The sequence below is a fragment of the Ahaetulla prasina genome, chromosome 6 (genome assembly GCF_028640845.1).
Source record: "Ahaetulla prasina isolate Xishuangbanna chromosome 6, ASM2864084v1, whole genome shotgun sequence".
Classification (NCBI taxonomy): domain Eukaryota; kingdom Metazoa; phylum Chordata; class Lepidosauria; order Squamata; family Colubridae; genus Ahaetulla; species Ahaetulla prasina.
The window spans coordinates 2,831,645-2,851,406 of NC_080544.1; the positions used below are offsets into that span (position 1 = coordinate 2,831,645).

Consider the following 19,762-nt stretch of genomic DNA (forward strand, 5'->3'; position numbering starts at 1 on the left):
AGCTTATAACAGCCAGCTCTAGTTTGACGTAACAATATTGCCAGTTTGATAAAACATTCTAAAACCTGACAGTTTTAACAATTGTTTGCTACACAATTTTAAAAAAAATTAACAACTGTTACCAAGAATGATGAAGATGTCCAGCACATTATTATATAAAAGCCACAACTCCGTTTTCTTTTTACCGAAAAAGGACATTTCAGCTAATGAAATGAATATATGGGTGACTATGAATGGATGTGTAAATATGCATTTAATGAAATTATCTATAATGGGTTAATTCAAATCATTGATGGAAGACATTATGAAGATCAAGCTTGCAGATTTCTTTGAGGAATTGCAAACCCCATCTTTCTTTCTTGCAAAGTGGAGAAAAGTTATTCATGTGAAGTATTAGTACCGCTTTGTAAAGCCTTAGTAAGACCACACCTGGAAGACAGCAACCAATTTTGGTCACCACATTACAAAAATTATGTTGAGACTTTGGAAAAAGTACAGAGAAGAGCAACTAAGACGATTAAGGGCTTGGTGACAAAAACATATGAAGAATGGTTGCCAGAATTGGGTATGGCTAGTCTATAGAAAAGAAGGTCTAGACATGACATGACAGCAGTATTCCAGTATTCCAGAAGAGAGGGGTAAACCTATTTTCCAAAGCACTAGAAGGCAAGACAAGAAACAATGGATGAAAATTAATCCAGGTTAATTAATCAAACCTGGAATTAAGGAGAAACTTCCTAACAGTGAGGACAATCAACCAGTGGAATGGCTTGCTTTCAGAAATTGTGGGCACTCCATTACTGGAGATCTTTAAGAAGAGACTGGAGAGCCACTTGTCTGAACTGGTATAGGGCAGGGGTCTCCAACCTTGGTCCTTTTAAGACTTGTGGACTTCAACTCCCAGAGTTCCTCAGCCAGCTTTGACTCTGGGAGTTGAAGTCCACAAATCTTAAAGGGACCAAGGTTGGAGACCCCTGTTCTAGGGGGATGTAGCCAATACAGGAATGAAACTTAGGAAGAGCCATTCACGATTACTGGGGGTCTGAGCTGGCTGAGGAACTCTGGGAGTTGAAGTCCACAAGTCTTAAAGGGACCAAGGTTGGAAACCCCTAGTATAGGGTCTCCTACCTGAGCAGGGGTTTGATTAGAAGACCTCCAAGGCCCCTTCCAGCTCTATTCTGATTTATCGACTGTTATTGGGCAAATTCCCCCTTGAAGAATTACGAAGCAGCTGGAATCAATGTTTTTAAATTTGTGTTTGAAATCCAGCAGTAAGTAAAAACAGCAGTTTTAAGAAACACCATGATTTGTCTTTATGAGTATTGACTGAAGGTAACCTTGGTGTGTGCATAAATGTTGACTGTCAGTGCAATAAAATGTCACTGTGGAAGGTCTCTGTTCAGAAAAATAAACAGTTGCCTGTTCCCTTTTTAGGAGCCTGAAGGATTTCAAACCCTTGGAGTTCAGTTTCCCACCCCAATGTTCGGTTGTTTTTAAATTTTTAAATTGTGTTTATATTTCTGCAAATCTCAGGTTTCTCTGAAGGTTCCTGTGGTCTCCGGGTGGCATTTGAAACAAACTTGTTGCAGCCTTCAGACACTCTGAATATCAACATCCACAGATCAACTCAGCTCACATCCTATTCGGCAATTATTTGCATCTGAAGCTTTTTCCCCCTGAATTGCCCAGGTTGTCCTTGACTCACGACCGACTACAAATGAGCCCCAAAATTTCTGTTGCTAAATGAGTCAGATGTTAAGTGAATTTTGCCCCATTTTATGACCTTTCTTCCCATAGTTTTTAATTGAATCACTTGGTTTGTTAAGCAAGTAACACGGTTCTGAAGTGAATCTGGCTTCCCCATTGACTGCTCATCAGAAGGTTGGAAAAAGTGATCACATGATCCGGAAACACTGCAACTGTCATAAATATGAGGAGTTGCCAAGCATCTGAATTTGGATCACATGACATGAGGCGGCTGCAATAGCTATAAGTGTGAAAAACAGTCGTAGGCAGGGGTGAAATTCAGCAGGTTCTATCCGTCTCGGGTGAGCCGGTAGCGGTGGCTGCGGGAGGCTCTTCCCACTCGCATGGATATCATAACGTCCCATTTTTTCGACGATTTCAGCCTCTGCGCAGGTGGCGTGCACACATTTGCGAACCGGTAGGGAAGGTAAGTGATTTTCACCCCTGGTCATAAGTCACTTTTTTTCGGTGCCATTGTAACTGAATAGTCACTAAAATGAACGAGGACTACCTGTATAAAGTACACTTTTGGTAAAGCAATATTAAGTGCATGGAGAAAATCATCAGAAATCCTAGGGACATTTTATATTCACTTAATTGGATTTAGTTAGTGCAAAACATAGCGGATTCTGCTATGTTAGCTAAAGATTTTCCCTGGTTTCAGACCATGAAGGACAACTTCTGCATCTTTCCATCCCTTGCTTGAGTGCCTGTGCTGAGAAATAAGGATTGTAAAACCCCGAAAAACCAACTTTTGCAACGTTCATAAAAAAATCAGTGCAACACAGTTTCGGAAATCACAAAGCAATTCAAAACTTTAAACAATGGTTGCCGCTGCATGCAAAGCCACAGGAAACTGAGCTGGGCTTCTCTTGCAATTAATTGCTTCCGCTGTATATAAAATTGAAAGTATTGGATATTCTGGTGCGGAAAAAGGATATCCTTAAAGCTTGTTCCCACTTCCTGACCAAACTCTATTGCAGAAACTTTCACCCTGAATACATTTATAATAAATTATCCGGCGATGACAAAGAAGGCAGCGAAACAAAATCCAAGGCTTACTGGAGTTTGTGTTATTCTTTCTTATTGTGTGTGGATTGTTTACCTATTTTGACCTTGCTACTAGAAGATTTAAGATTTAATTCTCTGCAGACTTCTGAACTGTCCTTGCCAGCATGAATCTCTTATAATATGTAAAGCTTCTGACGATATGAACTGCTCAGGCCAACCATCTCAAGAAATCATTTTATAAAAAGTAGATAAATTGTAATTTGCCTCTATTATAATCTGGTTTTGCTTTCTTACAGTGTAATTATTACAGGTAGTCCTCTATAACCAATCGCTTAGCTTTCAGAGTTGGTAGTTCTTTAATTAGGTCGTTGTTTACTCGGCCCGTGGTGGCCCGAGTGCTCTGCCAGCGAAAATTGCTCCCAAGCTCCGTTTTCGGCTACCACAGCCTCCTGCAACCCTCTGCCAATGAAAACAGAGCTCAGGAGGGCCGTTTTCACTGGCAGAGGGTTCTAGGAGGCTGTGGCAGCTGAAAACAGAGCTCGGGAGCCTGTTTTTGCTGGCAGAAGTACCGTGGGCGAGTCCTTCGCTATTTCCAGGGTGGCCCCATGGGCCAGATCTAAGCACCCTGCAGGCCGGATCTGGCCTCGGGCCTTGAGTTTGACACTCCTGGTCTAGTGTTATCCCTGATGTTAATCTCTGCTTAGGAACCACCAAGAACCCTCCCACCAACACTGACAGAGCAAGCCTTCTAGCACTGATGATGTTACCTAGTTGGGTCATGAAATGTCTGTAAGAAAACCACCAAGATCAGAGAGCACTAAAGCCCCCACAGTTCTCCTCCACCTTTCTCTCAATAAACCCTCTCCCTTCTGCGCTGCATTCTAAGATCACCCACAGAATTAGATTTTAAACATAGCTTTCCTTCCTTGTAAGAAACTCCACACATTTGTTCACCTCCTCCCCACTCCCTGCGAGCACTGATGATAGAACAAGATCAGGGAGAAGACCTAATTGAATTGAAAAATATCAGACAAGAAAGGGCTACTTCAGAAAGCATACAAATTCGATGGCTCAGATTCCAAAGAAGATGTTTATTTGACAAAAGTATTTCTGGCTGTTGAACATTTTTTTCTTCTCTCACATAAATTCAGGGGGAAAAAGGCCATACTTTTAAAAAACAGTTTATTAGTGTTGGCACTGATAATCCATGCAAGATATATCAAGTCACACTTCATGAATAAACACACTGTATGCTGATCAACTAAAAAAAGAAAACCCAGAGTGATCTGCTTCAAACCTTCTTTCAAAGTAAAGTCACTTGTGGTATCGTATCAATATTTCTTTTTTTAAAAAAAGAACCAAAGAACCAAAGCAAAAGCTTCATGTGACTGCAGTAGAAAGCAAATCACGCAATCACAGAGGTTAATAACTTTGTTTAAAAAAATAGCATCTATTAGAGGGACATCTTACCTCACCTGAGTCCCAACATCATTTTTATTTTGTGTTTTAGCACTGGATACAAAGAAAGCTTTGAATAGAGTGTATTACCCAAGCTACTGACCCATGAAGGACCAAAGGAATTTCATGGATGGATGGATGGAAAGATAGATAGATAGATAGATAGATAGATAGATAGATAGATAGATAGATAGATAGATAGATAGATCAGTGATTAATTGGTTGTGGTAGACTTCCTTTCAGAATTAGGATTTAAGCAAAATGCATTGTTCTAAGACTAAATGGAAGATGGAAGGCCAGCCACAAATTAATCAGAGTTTTGTCAAAAATTCAACAGAATCTGGGTTATACCCCTCAAATTTTAAACCATTTTCTGCCCATTTCAGCTAAAGCGAAAATGCAAATGCTTCAGTGGTTCTGTTAGAATAAAACTCCCTCGATTTCAATGGATTTGCTTTTAACCAAGGATTAAAAAAATCTAATCATCATTGAGTCGGATGTCACTGATATAATCTATCAAATCTTCTGAATAGGTTAATAGGCAAATTGTATTATTTGGTCATTCACAGGTACAGTATTAGGAAGAAAAAGGCAAAAGGTAGAAAAAAAGTGGAACCAAAGGATAACAAGTTTAGTTTAGCATAAACAATGGTAATTGTTATATCTGTCATAAAGATAAATTTGGTATATAGTCTCCCCAGTGTTTCTCCTGCTGTAGAACAAAGAATTTACTACTTGTCTAGGACTACTGTTCTATACAATTAAAAAAAGTTTGTTAAGGATAGATGGATGAGATTCTACTCAAATAAAATTTGATCATAAGGAAATATACTAAGCAGTCCAATGTCAAATATGAACAGTCTTCCTGAATGGAATAGACACCTAATATAGTTTGCTGTAGCAACTTCTCTTTACGTATAAATTGGGTTGACAAAATCAGAAATGAGGAAATGATAAGCCACCTGTGAAAGCCAAGGGAAATCATCAAAACCATAAAAAAGTGAAAGTTAGAATATTTTGGACTTCACTTAAGGAAATACTTCCAAGGAAAGAGTGAAGGCAAACGAGGTCCAGGCAGAAGAAGAACACCATGGCTTCAAAATCTAAGGGACTGGTTTGGACACAACTCAACAGTACTTTTTCATGCGGCTGTTGGTAAAAATAGGATCACCAACGTGATCGCCAATGTCCGATGACAGATATGGCACAACAAGAAGAAGCAACTTCTCTCGTTTTGAAAATAAGAATCGGGTGAAATTCAGCAGGTTCTGACAGGTTCTGGAGAACCGGTAGCGGAAATTTTGAGTAATTTGGAGAACTGGCAAATACCACCTCTGGTTGGCCCCAGAGTAGGGTGGGAATGGAGATTTTGCAATATCCTTCTCCCAGGAGTGGGGAGGGAATGGGGATTTTGCAGTATCCTTCCCCTGCCACCCCCACCAAGCCACACCATGCCCACTAAGCCACGCCCACAGAACTGGTAGTAAGAATGCAATTTTTTTTCCATACTCCGGCAGGGAAAATATATCACAAAAGATCTTTAAAACATGGATTCCTTTCTTTAGAACGTTGCTTCGAAACGGTCCAAGGTAAGGGAATACTATTTTGGGGGGGCTTGTTCCTTAAAGAGGATTGAATGGCTACAACAGTTCCATATCTGCTTTCTCTCCTTGCACGTTGAATGATATTAGCAATAAGTCTATCCCAAAGGAGATAATAAACATACTCTATCTAAGGCATCACAATAAGCCCTAAAATTTATTGATGGACTGATCCAATGCTGTGCTATGCCTTCTTTAACTATGGCTTAGTGAATAAATCAGAATGGAATAACCACAATGAGTTAGGTTGTATTAATCTAGAAAAAAATCCCTTTTATGGTTTAATGCCATGCATGAATGTTTTCAATGAATAATGTTGTGCTATCTTTGTGCATGAAGCTCACCATCCACAGCTGAATCTGACCACGCTTCTGCTAAGATGCCTTAAATGGAATTCCCTCTTGGACTTAACCAGCTGAAGATAATTTGAATTAGAATCTATCTCTGTACTTTGTTGACTCCTCGGATTATAGGGAGCTATGCTACCACTGGCTATTGCATTTTGCACTAGGTTACTAGCTTGGAAATATAAGAAAACGAAAGCGTGTCTTTCAGAAAAATAAAATGTTTGACTGAAATGCTGCAGATTCCTTTAAGAATAATTCCGAAAGACATGTTTGTGCCTTCCTTGTTACGTTGACAAGATAAGCAAGAATTAAAGTGCTATAGATGTGCATAAACAAGACTTCAGATTTGCTGAATTATCCAAGGCAGGGACTGAACAAATGTTACACACAGAAAAATAATGTACCGGTGTGTTCCATTCTTTGCAGAAGACAAGAGATGAGGGACTGGACTCAGTGCTGGTTAAGCATTTTGATATCCAGTTAATGCCAGTTCATTGATAAAGCATATTTTATTCTTCCACAGGATCCAAAATGGATCTTAAAATAAAGCATAGAATTTTGAGAAGAAGCCATGGTTATAATGCAGCTTTTATTTTAGCTTTTAGCCTGAATGAGGTCGGGATTCCAGTCAAACAACAAACGTTATGAAAATCAAACTGCGTTCTTCTTCCCTCTTGTTTTTTTTTCCCCAAATGAATAATAAATATTGTACATTGTTTTAAATAAGAAATCATAAGCTTCCATGTTGGAACATATTCTACCGGAGTAAATGGCTTTTTATCTTTATGACAGTGTTGCTCATTCAAATGAGCGCCTAACAATGTTGACATAGAATGAGTCTAAATTTAGGCTGCTTATCTGAGCAGATATAAGCCAGTGGCTTCACCGTATATAAACTATTACCTGATGCTAAAGGATTAAATACCCAAATGCTAGCCAGAATAAATACAGGCTGCCCAACACAAGAGGACAAAAACATCAAAAAGTAAATAATTGCAGAAATCCTAAATAGCATTTGTTCAAAAACTTAAAAAAAAAGGAAAACTACTCAAGATTTTGCAGGCTTCTTTTTCTTGTAGCAGCAAACACAACCACACTTTAGAGACACCGTCTTTAAAGAATCGCAAGTTTCTCGTTCAAGGTCTGCCCGAATGGCACCAGCTTTAACCAAACAAAAAGTTACATTCTTGAAAACAAAGAAAAAAAAAAATCTGGATATCTCCCCGTCTCTATATTTTTTTGTAGCTGCAATTATAATATAACTTTTCCTAACCCTCAACAAAAAAGAAATTACCACCTTCCCTATTACTGCTGTTACGAGTAAGAGCTTTCAAGAACTCGAAGTAAGTGTTCCTGATGGATTATCCAGCCAAATCCATATCCATCAGTTGGCAAAGAGTCTCAAATTGAAAGCAAAGGGTTGACTTCCAGATATCCAAAGACTAAAGCTTCTACTACCCACTACAAGTAATCTCAAGCAACTTGGAGGGTCTCATCCTTGAAGAAATTTCTTACATATGTGTTTCCCCCATGGTCGGTTAGCTTGATAGTGACAATGGTACGGTAAATCTACAACCCAACACTTTCTCCTTCCTTCCACAATGGCAGATGGAAGACAACTGATACTCTGAGTTAACTCTTCACTCTTCCATACAATTCTTCTCATCATTTTGCCCAACTTTCCTACCAACGATCAGAAGCTCAAGGTCCACACACATCCAGAGTCCTTTGAAAATCATCTTCTAACAGTTCTACTCGAGGGCAGGGGTCTCCAATCTTGGTCCCTTTAAGACTTGTGGACTTCAACTCCCAGAGTTCCTCAGCCAGCTTTGACTCTGGGAGTTGAAGTCCACAAATCTTAAAGGGACCAAGGTTGGAGACACCTGTTCTAGAGGGATGTAGCCAATACAGGAATGAAACTTAGGAAGAGCCATTCACGATTACTGGGGGTCTGATATTATCCCCAAAGTTTACCAGCTCGGTAAAAGCATATTTTTTTAAATCCAGGAAAACCACACCTATATACAAGAAAACCTGGCAATTAGGGAGAATTACCAGAGGGGTTTTGAGTTGTGTTTGGATTCAAGCTTTGATTGGGTTAGTCCATGGTTTGTTTTTAGTTAATTCTATCTGGCCTACGATTTTTTTAAACCTAAAAGTTATGCCACATCTAAGTAATGTGAAGAAGAGGCATGACATATAACAATGGAATATCTCTCTATTGGTAGGAAATAATTAATTGACTCATCACAATGGACTATGACTCTAAATTACTTTGTGTAATTTGGCACTTTTAAACTGTATTATAATACTAAGAAAGGATTCTTTTTTTTAACAGTAATATTTCTGCTAGGGTAAGCCTATCCTAAATATAGTTACATAGAAACTGCCCCCTTATTTTGTTCATTTTGTTCAAGCATTTGCAGCCCAAGTTGGCTGTCAAGCTATGAATATGCATTCACACTTTTGTGCACCAGAAACAGAACTGCACACACAAAAGCGTAATTCAAAGTGTCCATAATTTATGATCTCCCTTCCCTATCCTCAAAAATCCATAGTGATCTATATTTTAATCTGTTGAATCAACCTCCACACTTTTTACTTCATTATTCCTTTGCCGGATCTTTCTTTAGACATTGATGGCATGGGCATGTTTCTTGCACAGAGGTTTATCTTTCTTCGAATAAAACGGTTGACCTTCCAAATTGACATGGCAGACCTGCAAATGAAAGATACAGGAAGTTGGAAGCACATAGAAGGAGACACGGTTCTGAGTCCCTACATTTCAGTCCATTCTGCAAAATCAGCAAAGTTAGAGCAATCTAACGTAAGATGTGCTGAACCCAGTGGTGGGATTCAAATAATTTAACAGCCAGTTCTCTGCCCCAATGACCAGCTGGGTGGGCGTGGCCATGGTGGGCTTGGTACAGACAGCACTCGGCCTCCTGCACCTCCTTGGGAGCAAAAATGGACCATGGGGGGAGGGGGAACGTGCCACCCACCACACACCATTTTGGGCTTAGTAGGCCTCCCTGAAGCCTCCTGGGAGCAAAAACGGGCCATGGGAGGGGGGCACGCTGCGCCCCATCCCGTGCCTCATTTTGGGCCTAGGAGACCTTCCTGCACTTATCTGGGAGGCAAAATGGGGCACATGGAGACTCCTGGAAGGGGTGGGGTGGGGAGGGGCAGGGTCAGCCAGAAATTTAACTACCGGTTCAAATCCCACCATTGGCTGAGCCCCCATTACTGAGTCAAACAATGAGAGAAAGAGAGAGATTTGTCTACATGGTTGATATGATTCCTTCATTCAGTTTCTTTAGAAAATCACTGACTTGCCTCAAGAAACATCCTTTAATGCGTTGACATTAAACACACAAAACAATTTGGGTTTTGGTGCAGTCAGTCATTTCTTTCCAAAATGATCTACCAAACTGAGCACAGATGAAGACGATCCAGATCTATCTCCAAGAAGAACCAGGATATGGTTTCTTCTACATGTTTTGAAGAATATCTCATATGACTCCTCATCCCTAGCAGGTTGGCCATACCTATAAGGTATTTTTTTTCATTATGAAGACTCCTGGACCCTCTCTTGGGTATCTATGTTTGTGTGTTACATGTTGTGACCCACCCAACAGTCTTGGGAAGATACCTACAGCACAAATGAAGCATGTATCATGCCAGGTGTGACCAAGGGCTTCGATGAACTTGTCTCCAGCCTCAACGGGGAAGTCGCATCCATGACATTTGGTACTGAATAAGGCAACATAGTCTAGAAGAATACATATCAAAGAGAAAAATTGAGGTTTATAACATAAAGAGTACTACAACATAAAGAGTACTACAAAGCCCTCAGTGATATCATAGACACGCATATGTCGTTTTGGGACAAAAAGACAACAATGGTTTTTTTAATGCCTTCTTTGATGGGATGCAAAATTGTGGGTTTATTTTTGCTTGCCTTCCTCCTCAACTTTGTGGAATGGTGTTTGAAATGGGTTGACTTGCCTGGTGTGGCACAATATTTGGAGCATTAGACTAGGAGCAGGAAGAACCAGTTTCAAATCCTGCTTTCTTACAGATGACAAGGGGCGGGGGGATCAGCCAGCTGATCTCTCTCTCTCTTAGCCTTACCTGCCTTAGAGCATTTCGCAGTTGTGAAAGCAAGTAAGGATGCATGGAGAATTCATGGGAAGGAGGGCAAGACTAAACATGATCGGTGAGGCATTCTGACATGAAGCAATACCAGAGCCCAGGCTGCAAATGCAACCATTTATAGAATGAATATTGTACATTGTAAGCTTGTATCTCTGCACCAAATATTAGCGATGCTAGAGCAATAATTACCTTTTCCATCGTTCCCATCACCAATCTCTTTCCACTTATGACTGTATGACTGTAACTTTGTCGCTGGCAATCCTTATGATTTATATTGATATATTGACCATCATTTGTGTTGTAAATGTTGTACCTTGATGAACGTATCTTTTCTTTTTATATACACTGAGAGCATATGCACCAAGACAAATTCCTTGTGTGTCCAATCACACTTGGCCAATAAAAATTCTATTCTATTCTATTCTATTCTATTCTATTCTATTCTATTCTATTCTATTTAAAAATCTCTAGATTTGGGACACTTTTTTTTTCTTACCTAAATGTGCTTATTATTTTTTTTAATCTCTTTATTGCTTTAGGAATGCTCAATCAGAAGCCATTTGGCTGTTTGCAAAAACAAATCTTTTGCAAACGAATGTTTGCAAAAACGAAAAACAAATTAAAAAAAAAAGAGCAACCCCAAGCAAGATTGAGTCTTGAAGGAAATGTCAGGACTAAATCTACAGAAGTTGAAAAAAATCGCAGGAGTAAGAGAGTGACATATTACTGTCAAGAAAATTGTACGACCATGTCAAAATAGTTTCTGGAAATCAAATTTTCCTCTGCTTCACACTGTGTTCCTTGAACGTATCTAGTGCGTTAGGACGGTGAACTCAAACTAGCAGTTGCTTTACAAAGCCACTGTGAACAAAAGAGAACCTCAAAAAGCCCAAGGTCCTGCAAATTTGGGAAAGGGGAAAAGAAAAAGAGGAGATGAAAGCATGATGCAGATTTGTCTTTTTGAAGTCATCCCTAAGAGAACATGGCTGAACATGAACACCGTCTGGCAAAGAGTTGCAAGAAGCAAGCATGAACGAAAGTGGTAGAGAAGGAGGGGATTTCCAAGCTGAGGGTGTTTTCTTTGGAAAGATCCAAGACTATTAACTGATCTTTGCAGCACCTTTCTCACAGTAGGGTTCTCCATCCTCCATGTGGAAGAGGCTGTTTCCAAATGGCTTCCGACAGGCGGCGCAAACAAAGCAAGTGGTGTGCCAAGTTTGCCTCAAAGCATGCATCACTTCCTGGAAGAGAAAGGAGAACTGATTTTACAGAAATGTCCTCCTTTTGGGCAAAAGAAACATGGGGAAGGCCAGCTCTTATCCCAACCAACTAATTCAGCGATCAATTATTACTTCCTCTTGTCAAAGGGAATTAATGTCTGAGCAACTCATGTGGAATTCCTGTAGATCATTGTGGGGCGTCACAATATTCTGACCTAGGCTTCCTGAGACAGTAAAAAGCACACAAATAGTCCCAAAAACCCTCTTTTCATTTCAACGGCTGTGAATTATTGTTCATTCACAGCCCGTAATGAGTCACAAATAGTTTTGTTTTTTTTACATTTATATCCCGCCCTTCTCCGAAGACTCAGGGCGGCTTACATTGTGTAAGGCAATAGTCTCATTCTATTTGTATATTTATATACAAAGTCAACTTATTGCCCCCCCAACAATCTGGGTCTTCATTTTACCTACCTTATAAAGGATGGAAGGCTGAGTCAACCTTGGGCCTGGTGGGACTTGAACCTGCAGTAATTGCAGGCAGCTGTGTTTAATAACAGGGTTCTTACAGCCTGAGCCACACTGCGACTCTTTGTAAAGAGTCCGACAGAAGTCTGCCAAAGTCCTTTGGGATAAGGCTGATAAGCACCCACCTTTATCTCCCTTTACATGCTGCCAAAGACCTAACTGGCAATTAGCTTTGCAAGGTAACACAGAGCACAGAGTCAAAACGGAGCTTCAGAATTTAAACCAAACAACGTTGCTTCCTGCAAAGGCTCATGTGCCTTTGCTCCTCCTTTATGTCTTATGTCTTTGCTCCTCCTTTATGTCTTATGGGAGAGGCCAATCATCTCCAAGCCCTACTCCCGAGTCTCCCCTTTTGTCTTAGCTGTTCTTGCCTTCTGGCAGTTCTGCGTATGCACGCACTGGGAACAGGCTCCCCGTTCCTCTGCCTCACTGAGGTCTGACTCTGGAGGCTCCAGAGGCAGCACATAACTCCCAGATGTCTTGGCTCCCTCTCTGCCTCCAATGCAGAGCCCTTGTCCGAGCCTCCCCCAGACTCCAGGACTGGCCCATGTTCCTCCCCAGTTTCCTCACTAATTTCCTCAATAATAATAATAGTTTCCTCAATAATAATAATAATAATAATAATAATAATAATAATAATAATAATAATAATAATAATAATAATAATAATAATAATAATATTTTAATTTGTATACCGCCCTTCTCCCGAAGGACTCAGGGCGGTGAACAGGCAGATAAAATATAAATACACACAATAATTAAAAACATACCTTAAAAAACTAATGTAAATGCCCAAAATGTTAAAAAACGTACTCCCCCGTAAAATCACAAAATTTTAAAAACCCATCCAATAAAAATAAAAATCAGGCTAGTCCAGCCATACAAAATAAATAAGTTTTAAGTTCATGGCGAAAGGTCCTAAGGTCAGGTAATTGTCGAAGTCCGAGGGGAAGTTCGTTCCACAGGGTCGGAGCTCCCACAGAGAAGGCCCTCCCCCTGGGGGCCGCCAGTCGACACTGTTTGGCTGACGGCACCCTGAGGAGTCCTCTCTGTGGGAGCGTGCGGATGATGGGAGATAGAAGCCGGCAGTAGGCGGTCCCGTAGATAGCCCGGTCCTAAGCCATGGAGCGCTTTAAAGGTGGTAACCAATACCTTGAAGCGCACCCAGAAAACAACAGGTAGCCAGTGCAGTCTGCGCAGGATAGGTGTTATGTGGGAGCTCCGAGACGCTCCCTCAATAACCCGCGCAGCCGCGTTCTGAACTAGCTGAAGTCTCCGGGTGCTCTTCAAGGGGAGCCCCATGTAGAGAGCATTGCAGTAGTCCAGGCGAGAGGTAACGAGAGCATGAGTGACTGTGCATAAGGCATCCCGGTCCAGGAAGGGACGCAACTGGCGGATCAGGCGAACCTGATAAAATGCTCTCCTGGAGACGGTCGCCAAATGGTCTTCAAAGGACAACCGACCATCCAGGAGCACGCCCAAGTTGCGTACCTTCTCCATCGGGGCCAATGATTCACCCCCGACAGACAGCCGCATCTGCAGCTGACTGTACCGAGGTGCCGGCATCCACAGCCACTCCGTCTTGGAGGGATTAAGTTTGAGCCTGTTCCTCCCCATCCAGACCCGTACGGCTTCCAGACACCGGGACAGCACTTCGACAGCTTCACTGGGGTGGCCCGGGGTGGAAAAGTACAGCTGGGTGTCATCAGCGTACAGTTGGTATCTCACCCCAAAGCCACTGATGATCTCACCCAGCGGCTTCATATAGATGTTGAACAGGAGGGGTGAGAGAATTGACCCCTGCGGCACCCCACACATGAGGCACCTTGGAGTCGATCTCTGCCCCCCTGTCAACACCGTCTGCGTCCGATCAGAGAGGTAGGAGGAGAACCACCGATAAACGGTGCCTCCCACTCCCAACCCCTCCAACCGGCGCAGCAGGATACCATGGTCGATGGTATCAAAAGCCGCTGAGAGGTCTAATAGGACCAGGGCAGAGGAGTAACCCCTATCCCTGGCCCTCCAGAGATCATCCACCAGTGCGACCAAAGCTATCTCCGTACTGTATCCGGGCCGGAAGCCAGACTGGAACGGGTCTAGATAGACAGCTTCATCCAGGTACTGGGGTAGCTGACATGCCACCACACTCTCTACAACCTTTGCCGTAAAGCGAAGATTGGAGACTGGCCAGTAGTTCCCTAAAACAGCTGGGTCCAGGGAAGGCTTCTTGAGGAGAGGTCTCACCACCGCCTCTTTCAAGGCCGCGGGAAAGACCCCCTCCCGCAAAGAGGCATTTGTAATCCCCTGGAGCCAGCCTCGTGTCACCTCCTGAGTAGCCAGTACTAACCAGGAGGGGCACGGATCCAGTAAACATGTGGTGGCGTTCAGCCTACCCAGCAACCTGTCCATGTCCTCGGGAGTCACAGGATCAAAGTCATCCCAAACCACCTCAACAAGACGGGCCTCAGAACCCTCGCCTGGATCTACCCAATTTTGATCCAATCCGTCCCGAAGCTGAACGATTTTGTCGTATAGATAACCGTTAAACTCCTCGGCACGCCTTGTGGGGTCCTCCGCCCCTCCTGTTGAAGGAGCGGCGGGTCACCAAACAGGGCGGCCGGGCGGTTATCTGCCGACGCAATGAGGAGGAACGAGAACGCAACCCTCATTGCCACTAGGTAGGTCCTACTATAGGACCTAACTAGTGTCCGGTCAGCCTCAGAGCGGCTGGATCTCCAGGCACTCTCTAGGCGTCTTCTCTGGCGCTTCATCTCCCTCAGCTCCTCGGAGAACCAAAGAGCTGGTTGAGACCGACGCCGGGTCAGACGCCGCAAAGGCACGACACAGTCCAAAGCTCCAGCCGCGGCCCGTTCCCAGGCCGCAACTAGCTCTTCAGTCGAGTTGTGGGCCAGGTGCTCGGGAAACGGCCCAAGCTCCGTCAGGAACCTCTCCGGGTCCATCAGGCACCTGGGACGGAACCAGCGCATTGGTTCCGTCTCCCTGCGGTGGTGGGTAGCGGTCAGAAAGTCTAGACGAAGGAGAAAATGATCTGACCATGACAAAGGTTCAACAACTAAATCATTCAAAACCAGATCATTAGACCACTGGCCAGAGATAAAAATCAGGTCTAGGGTACCTCCCCCGACATGGGTAGGGCCATCAATTAACTGAATCAGGTCCATGGCCGTCATGGAAGCCATGAACTCCTGAGCTGCCGAGGATGCTACGCCGGCTGATGGCAAATTGAAATCCCCCATGACCAACAGTCTGGGGGTTTCAACTGCCAACCCGGCCAGCAACTCCAACAGCTCAGGCAGGGCTGTAGTCACGCAGCAAGGAGCCAGGTACGTGATCAACAAGCCCACCTGAGTTCTACGACCCCACTTCACGAAGAGGGATTCACACCCAGCTATCTGAGGCACAGTGGTTTCCCTCGGCTCAAGACTCTCCTTAATAATAACCGCCACCCCTCCACCCCTACCCTGGGCCCTCGGCTGATGGAATGCTCGGAAGCCTGGTGGGCACATCTCCACTAGGGGGACCCCCCCTTCGGTGCCCAGCCAGGTCTCCGTAATGCCCATAACGTCCGCGGTCCCTTCCTGAATAAGATCTGAAATCAGGGGGGCCACTGGTGTACCACAACACACAAGATATTCTTCAGATGTGATGGTGCACCTCAACTTCTATCATGTCCAGTGAAGCAGCTGAGCTGTCTACAGTCCATGGAGTTTTCAGGGAGTCCTGGACTTACAGCCAGAATTGAACCCTACATATTTGTTGCGAACTCAATCGTTAATTGAGTTTTGTCCATTTGAGGAGCCTTCTTGCCACCATTGTAAAGTGAATCACTGCATTTGTTAAGTTAGTGACATGGTTGTCGACTGGTTTCCCCGTTGATTTTGTTTGTCAGAAGGTAACAAAAGGGGATCACACGACCCCCAGGATGCTGCAACCATTGTAAATATGAACTAGTTGCCAAGTATTTGAATTTCGATCACATGATCGTGGGGATACTGCAGTGGTCATAAGTATAAAAAACAGTCATAAGTCACTTTTTTTCAATGCCATTGTCATGCCCCAACATATAACTTTTATATATTGTTGTTGCTCTGTAGCCCCATCTATTTATTTATTTATTTATTTATTTATTATTTGAATTTTTATACCGCCCTTCTCCCGAAGGACTCAGGGCGGTGTACAGCCAAGATTAAAACAATTAAATATACAAAATTAAAATATCAATTAAAATACATATTCAATAATGGCCAAATTAAAACCGTCAAATTGACCCAAACTAAAATACCCCATATAAAATTACTAAAAATTCAAAATTTGAAAATTTAAAATCAAGCCAGTCCCGCTTGGATAAATAAATAAGTTTTCAATTCACGGCGAAAGGTCCGAAGGTCAGGTAGTTGGCGCAAACCGGGGGGAAGCTCGTTCCAGAGGGTAGGTGCTCCAACAGAGAAGGCCCTACCCCTGGGGGCCGCCAGCCGACATTGCCTGGCGGACGGCACCCTGAGAAGACCCTCTCTGTGAGAGCGTACGGGTCGGTGGGAGGCATAAGGTAACAGGAGGCGGTCCCGTAAGTACCTGGGCCCTAAGCCATGGAGCGCTTTAAAGGTGGTAACCAGAACCTTGAAGCGCACCCGAAAGACCACAGGTAGCCAGTGCAGACTGCGCAGGAGTGGTGTTACCCGGGAGCAACGTGGAGCTCCCTCAATCACCCGCGCAGCTGCATTCTGGACTAGCTGGAGTCTCTGAGTGCACTTCAGGGGTAGCCCCATGTAGAGAGCATTGCAATAATCCAGACGAGAAGTGACGAGAGCATGAGTGACCGTGCATAAGGCATCTAGTTGCCGGAGTGACAAATATCAAGTATATTGTTTGAAGCTGACCCCATCCCTTTACCCATCTGCCCGCACTCTCAAACCAAGTGCATGCTGAGAAGCCAGACTCCATTTTCCTTTAGCATTCGGAGAAGGCAGAAGCACAAAGAAGAATCCATCTTAATCTGTGGCACATGGTCATCCAAGGACAAACCCACATCCCACACACAGAGCATCGCTGGTGAGATTTAAATTGCTTGTATTTATTAATTGTTACGTTCAGCAGTAACTCAATACTGCCTGTCTTGTATTTGGTTCTCATCCCTATTTTCCCCAGTTTCACCATATCCTGTTCTTTCGATAAAGTATCCAGATCTTTATCTCCCGCGTAACACCGCTCCTGCGCAGACTTTAGCTCCCGCGTAACACCGCTCCTGCGCAGACTGCACTGGCTACCTGTGGCCTTTTGGGTGCACTTTAAGGTTTTGGTCACTACCTTTAAAGCGCTCCATGGCTTAGGGCCTGGGTACTTACGGGACCGCCTGCTGTTACCTCATGCCTCCCACCGACCCGTACGCTCTCACAGAGAGGGACTTCTCAGGGTGCCGTCCGCCAAGCAATGTCGGCTGGCGGACCCCAGGGGAAGGTCCTTCTCTGTGGGGGCTCCCACACTCTGGAACGAACTTCCCCCGGGTTTATGCCAAATACCTGGCCTTCGGACCTTTCGCCGCGAACTGAAGACACATCTTTTCATTCGCGCGGGGCTGGCTTAAATTTTATTGGTTTTAAATTTTCCATTATTAATTTTAAGGGGTTTTTAGTTTTATATATTTTAAAGTTTTTTAGGCCAATTATAAAATAAGTTTTTTAATTTGTATTTTAATTGTATATTGTATTGTCTATTTTACCTTGGCTGTACACCACCCTGAGTCCTTCGGGAGAAGGGTGGTATAAAAATCGAATAAATAATAATAATAATAAAAAAAGATCTATGCACAGTCTGTTTTATTGGAGGATAGGTGGGTTTAGCTGCATGTCGAGCTGCACACAGACTAATGTGTAGTGATGACAGAACAGCCACTGTAACTTTAAATGGTCACTAAACAAATGGTAGTACGTGGAGGACTACCTGTACAGTCAAGCACCCCAGGAAAGCATTAGGAAGAGGAAGGTGGCATGACTTTACTTCAAGCTGTAAAGAATGTGCTTCAGCTGGATGTCTTAATTTAAAGGGTGATGGGAATTCATATCCCCACAGGAGAAAATTCGGACTGGAAATGCAGTACTGTGTTATGCATTTCCAACTATCCCATAAATGTCTGCTTAAAACACAAAAATGTCAGTTGTGGAAGTTTCAGTCATTTCAACAAACCACTTTGAAGTGGGCTGACTCAAATGATCAGGGAGAAATCAGGACTGGGATAATTTGTGTACAGGACTTTGCCGACCACAGCTAATTACCTGTTGAGCAATTTGTTTATGACCTCTCTTCTCTCAAGATTTTTAATCCGATGTTCCCTTCTTCTCACATATTCTTGACAAAACCCTGTGATCATTCTTCGTTAACGAGATGTCTCGCTGATGAGTCACTGTTAATAAGTCTAATTAACTTGATTGAGTGTTTGCATAGCAACCTAGATGATCAGTTTAGGTTAAGTTTGCAGGTCATCCTGCTTAGTTTTATGGGAAAGTCAATAAAGGAAAAGGGACAGTGCTCAGTATCTCACAGCAAATGGAAGCCAAAGTCTGACTTGAATCTCAATTAATGAGCAGCAGAGTTTCTTCATTTCTAAGCCACAGTCTATTCTTCTGTCTTTCCTAACAGGTATGCGGACTAATGTTTGCGGACTAATAGAGATGTTGAGATTGTTGTGGCCTGCCAGCCACCTGCAGAGCTGGTGGCAGACTCGGACAATGAGGAGGTTGGGGAGGAACTTGGGCCAGTTCTGGAGTCTGGGGAAGACTTTGATGGATGCTCTGCATCGGACACAGAGATAGAGCCAGGACCATCAGATATTTCCCAGCCAATGGAGAGGCAGCTGCCTTTGGAGGCTAATATGAGTGAGAAGGAAGAACAGCTGGGGCCTGTTCCAGAGCAGTTAGGAGAGGTGAGCAACGGAGGACAAAGAATTGACTTGGGAAGTAAAGCACACCTGGACTAGTGGTGGGTTGCTCCTGATTCGGTCTGGTTCTTGAGAATAATAATGGTGGCGGGAGGCTCTACCCACCTGCCCCGACATCATCACTGACGATCTGTGCATGTGCAGAAGCCATTGCGAATTGGTAGTAAAGGTAAGTGGAACCCACCCCTGACCTGGACACTGAATGGCCCCTCCCTGGCTGGGGAATAAATAGAATGAAAGGGGAGTGGTTGTTGTAGGAGACAACAATTCGTATTTCTGAAGATTTTGCTCATTGTGTTTTGTGCATCAAAGACTGCTTACCAGAACAAATTAATTTGCAGGCTTTCGGCTGGGAGCTCACAGCCTTGCAATTATGGCAAGGAAATGATAAGGTCTGTTAACTCCTTGAAGGACTATTGCCCTGACTTTTCAGTGGATGAATGCAATTAATTCACAATAAAGAGAGTTGTTTTTTTTGTGTGACAAGGAGTCTGTTTCTTGCTTCTGCTAAGGCTGGGTCAGAACAGAAACTCCAGAGATCTTCTGTGCCCACTGTAACTGAAATTTTACAACTGGGCTTCAAAAGATGACCATTACACAGAAGCAGAGAGCTAGAGTTTTCTTTGTCTCCTTAATGTTCCCAGAGGGTCTTTCAAATTCTTGCAGCCCATATCTGGTAGCTGGACTCTCCCCATAGACATGATTTGGCCAGGATTCCTCCCAGTTGGCTTGTGGACTTAC

General features: G+C 43.3%; 1 protein-coding gene across 11 annotated transcripts in view; it reads right to left on the reverse strand.

The window, feature by feature from the left end:
* Positions 1–6,733: 6,733 nt before the first annotated feature.
* Positions 6,734–19,762, reverse strand: part of LDB3 (LIM domain binding 3) — a 161,488-nt gene continuing 148,459 nt past the window's right edge. For all 11 annotated transcript variants that reach the window (XM_058187031.1, XM_058187030.1, XM_058187032.1 and 8 more), the window contains 3 exons: positions 11,442–11,562; positions 9,820–9,935; positions 6,734–8,882 (listed from right to left, as the gene is read on the reverse strand). In XM_058187031.1, the coding sequence (XP_058043014.1) occupies positions 8,793–8,882; positions 9,820–9,935; positions 11,442–11,562 (327 nt within the window). In that variant the 3' untranslated portion in view covers positions 6,734–8,792. The remainder of the gene's footprint in view (positions 8,883–9,819; positions 9,936–11,441; positions 11,563–19,762) is intronic.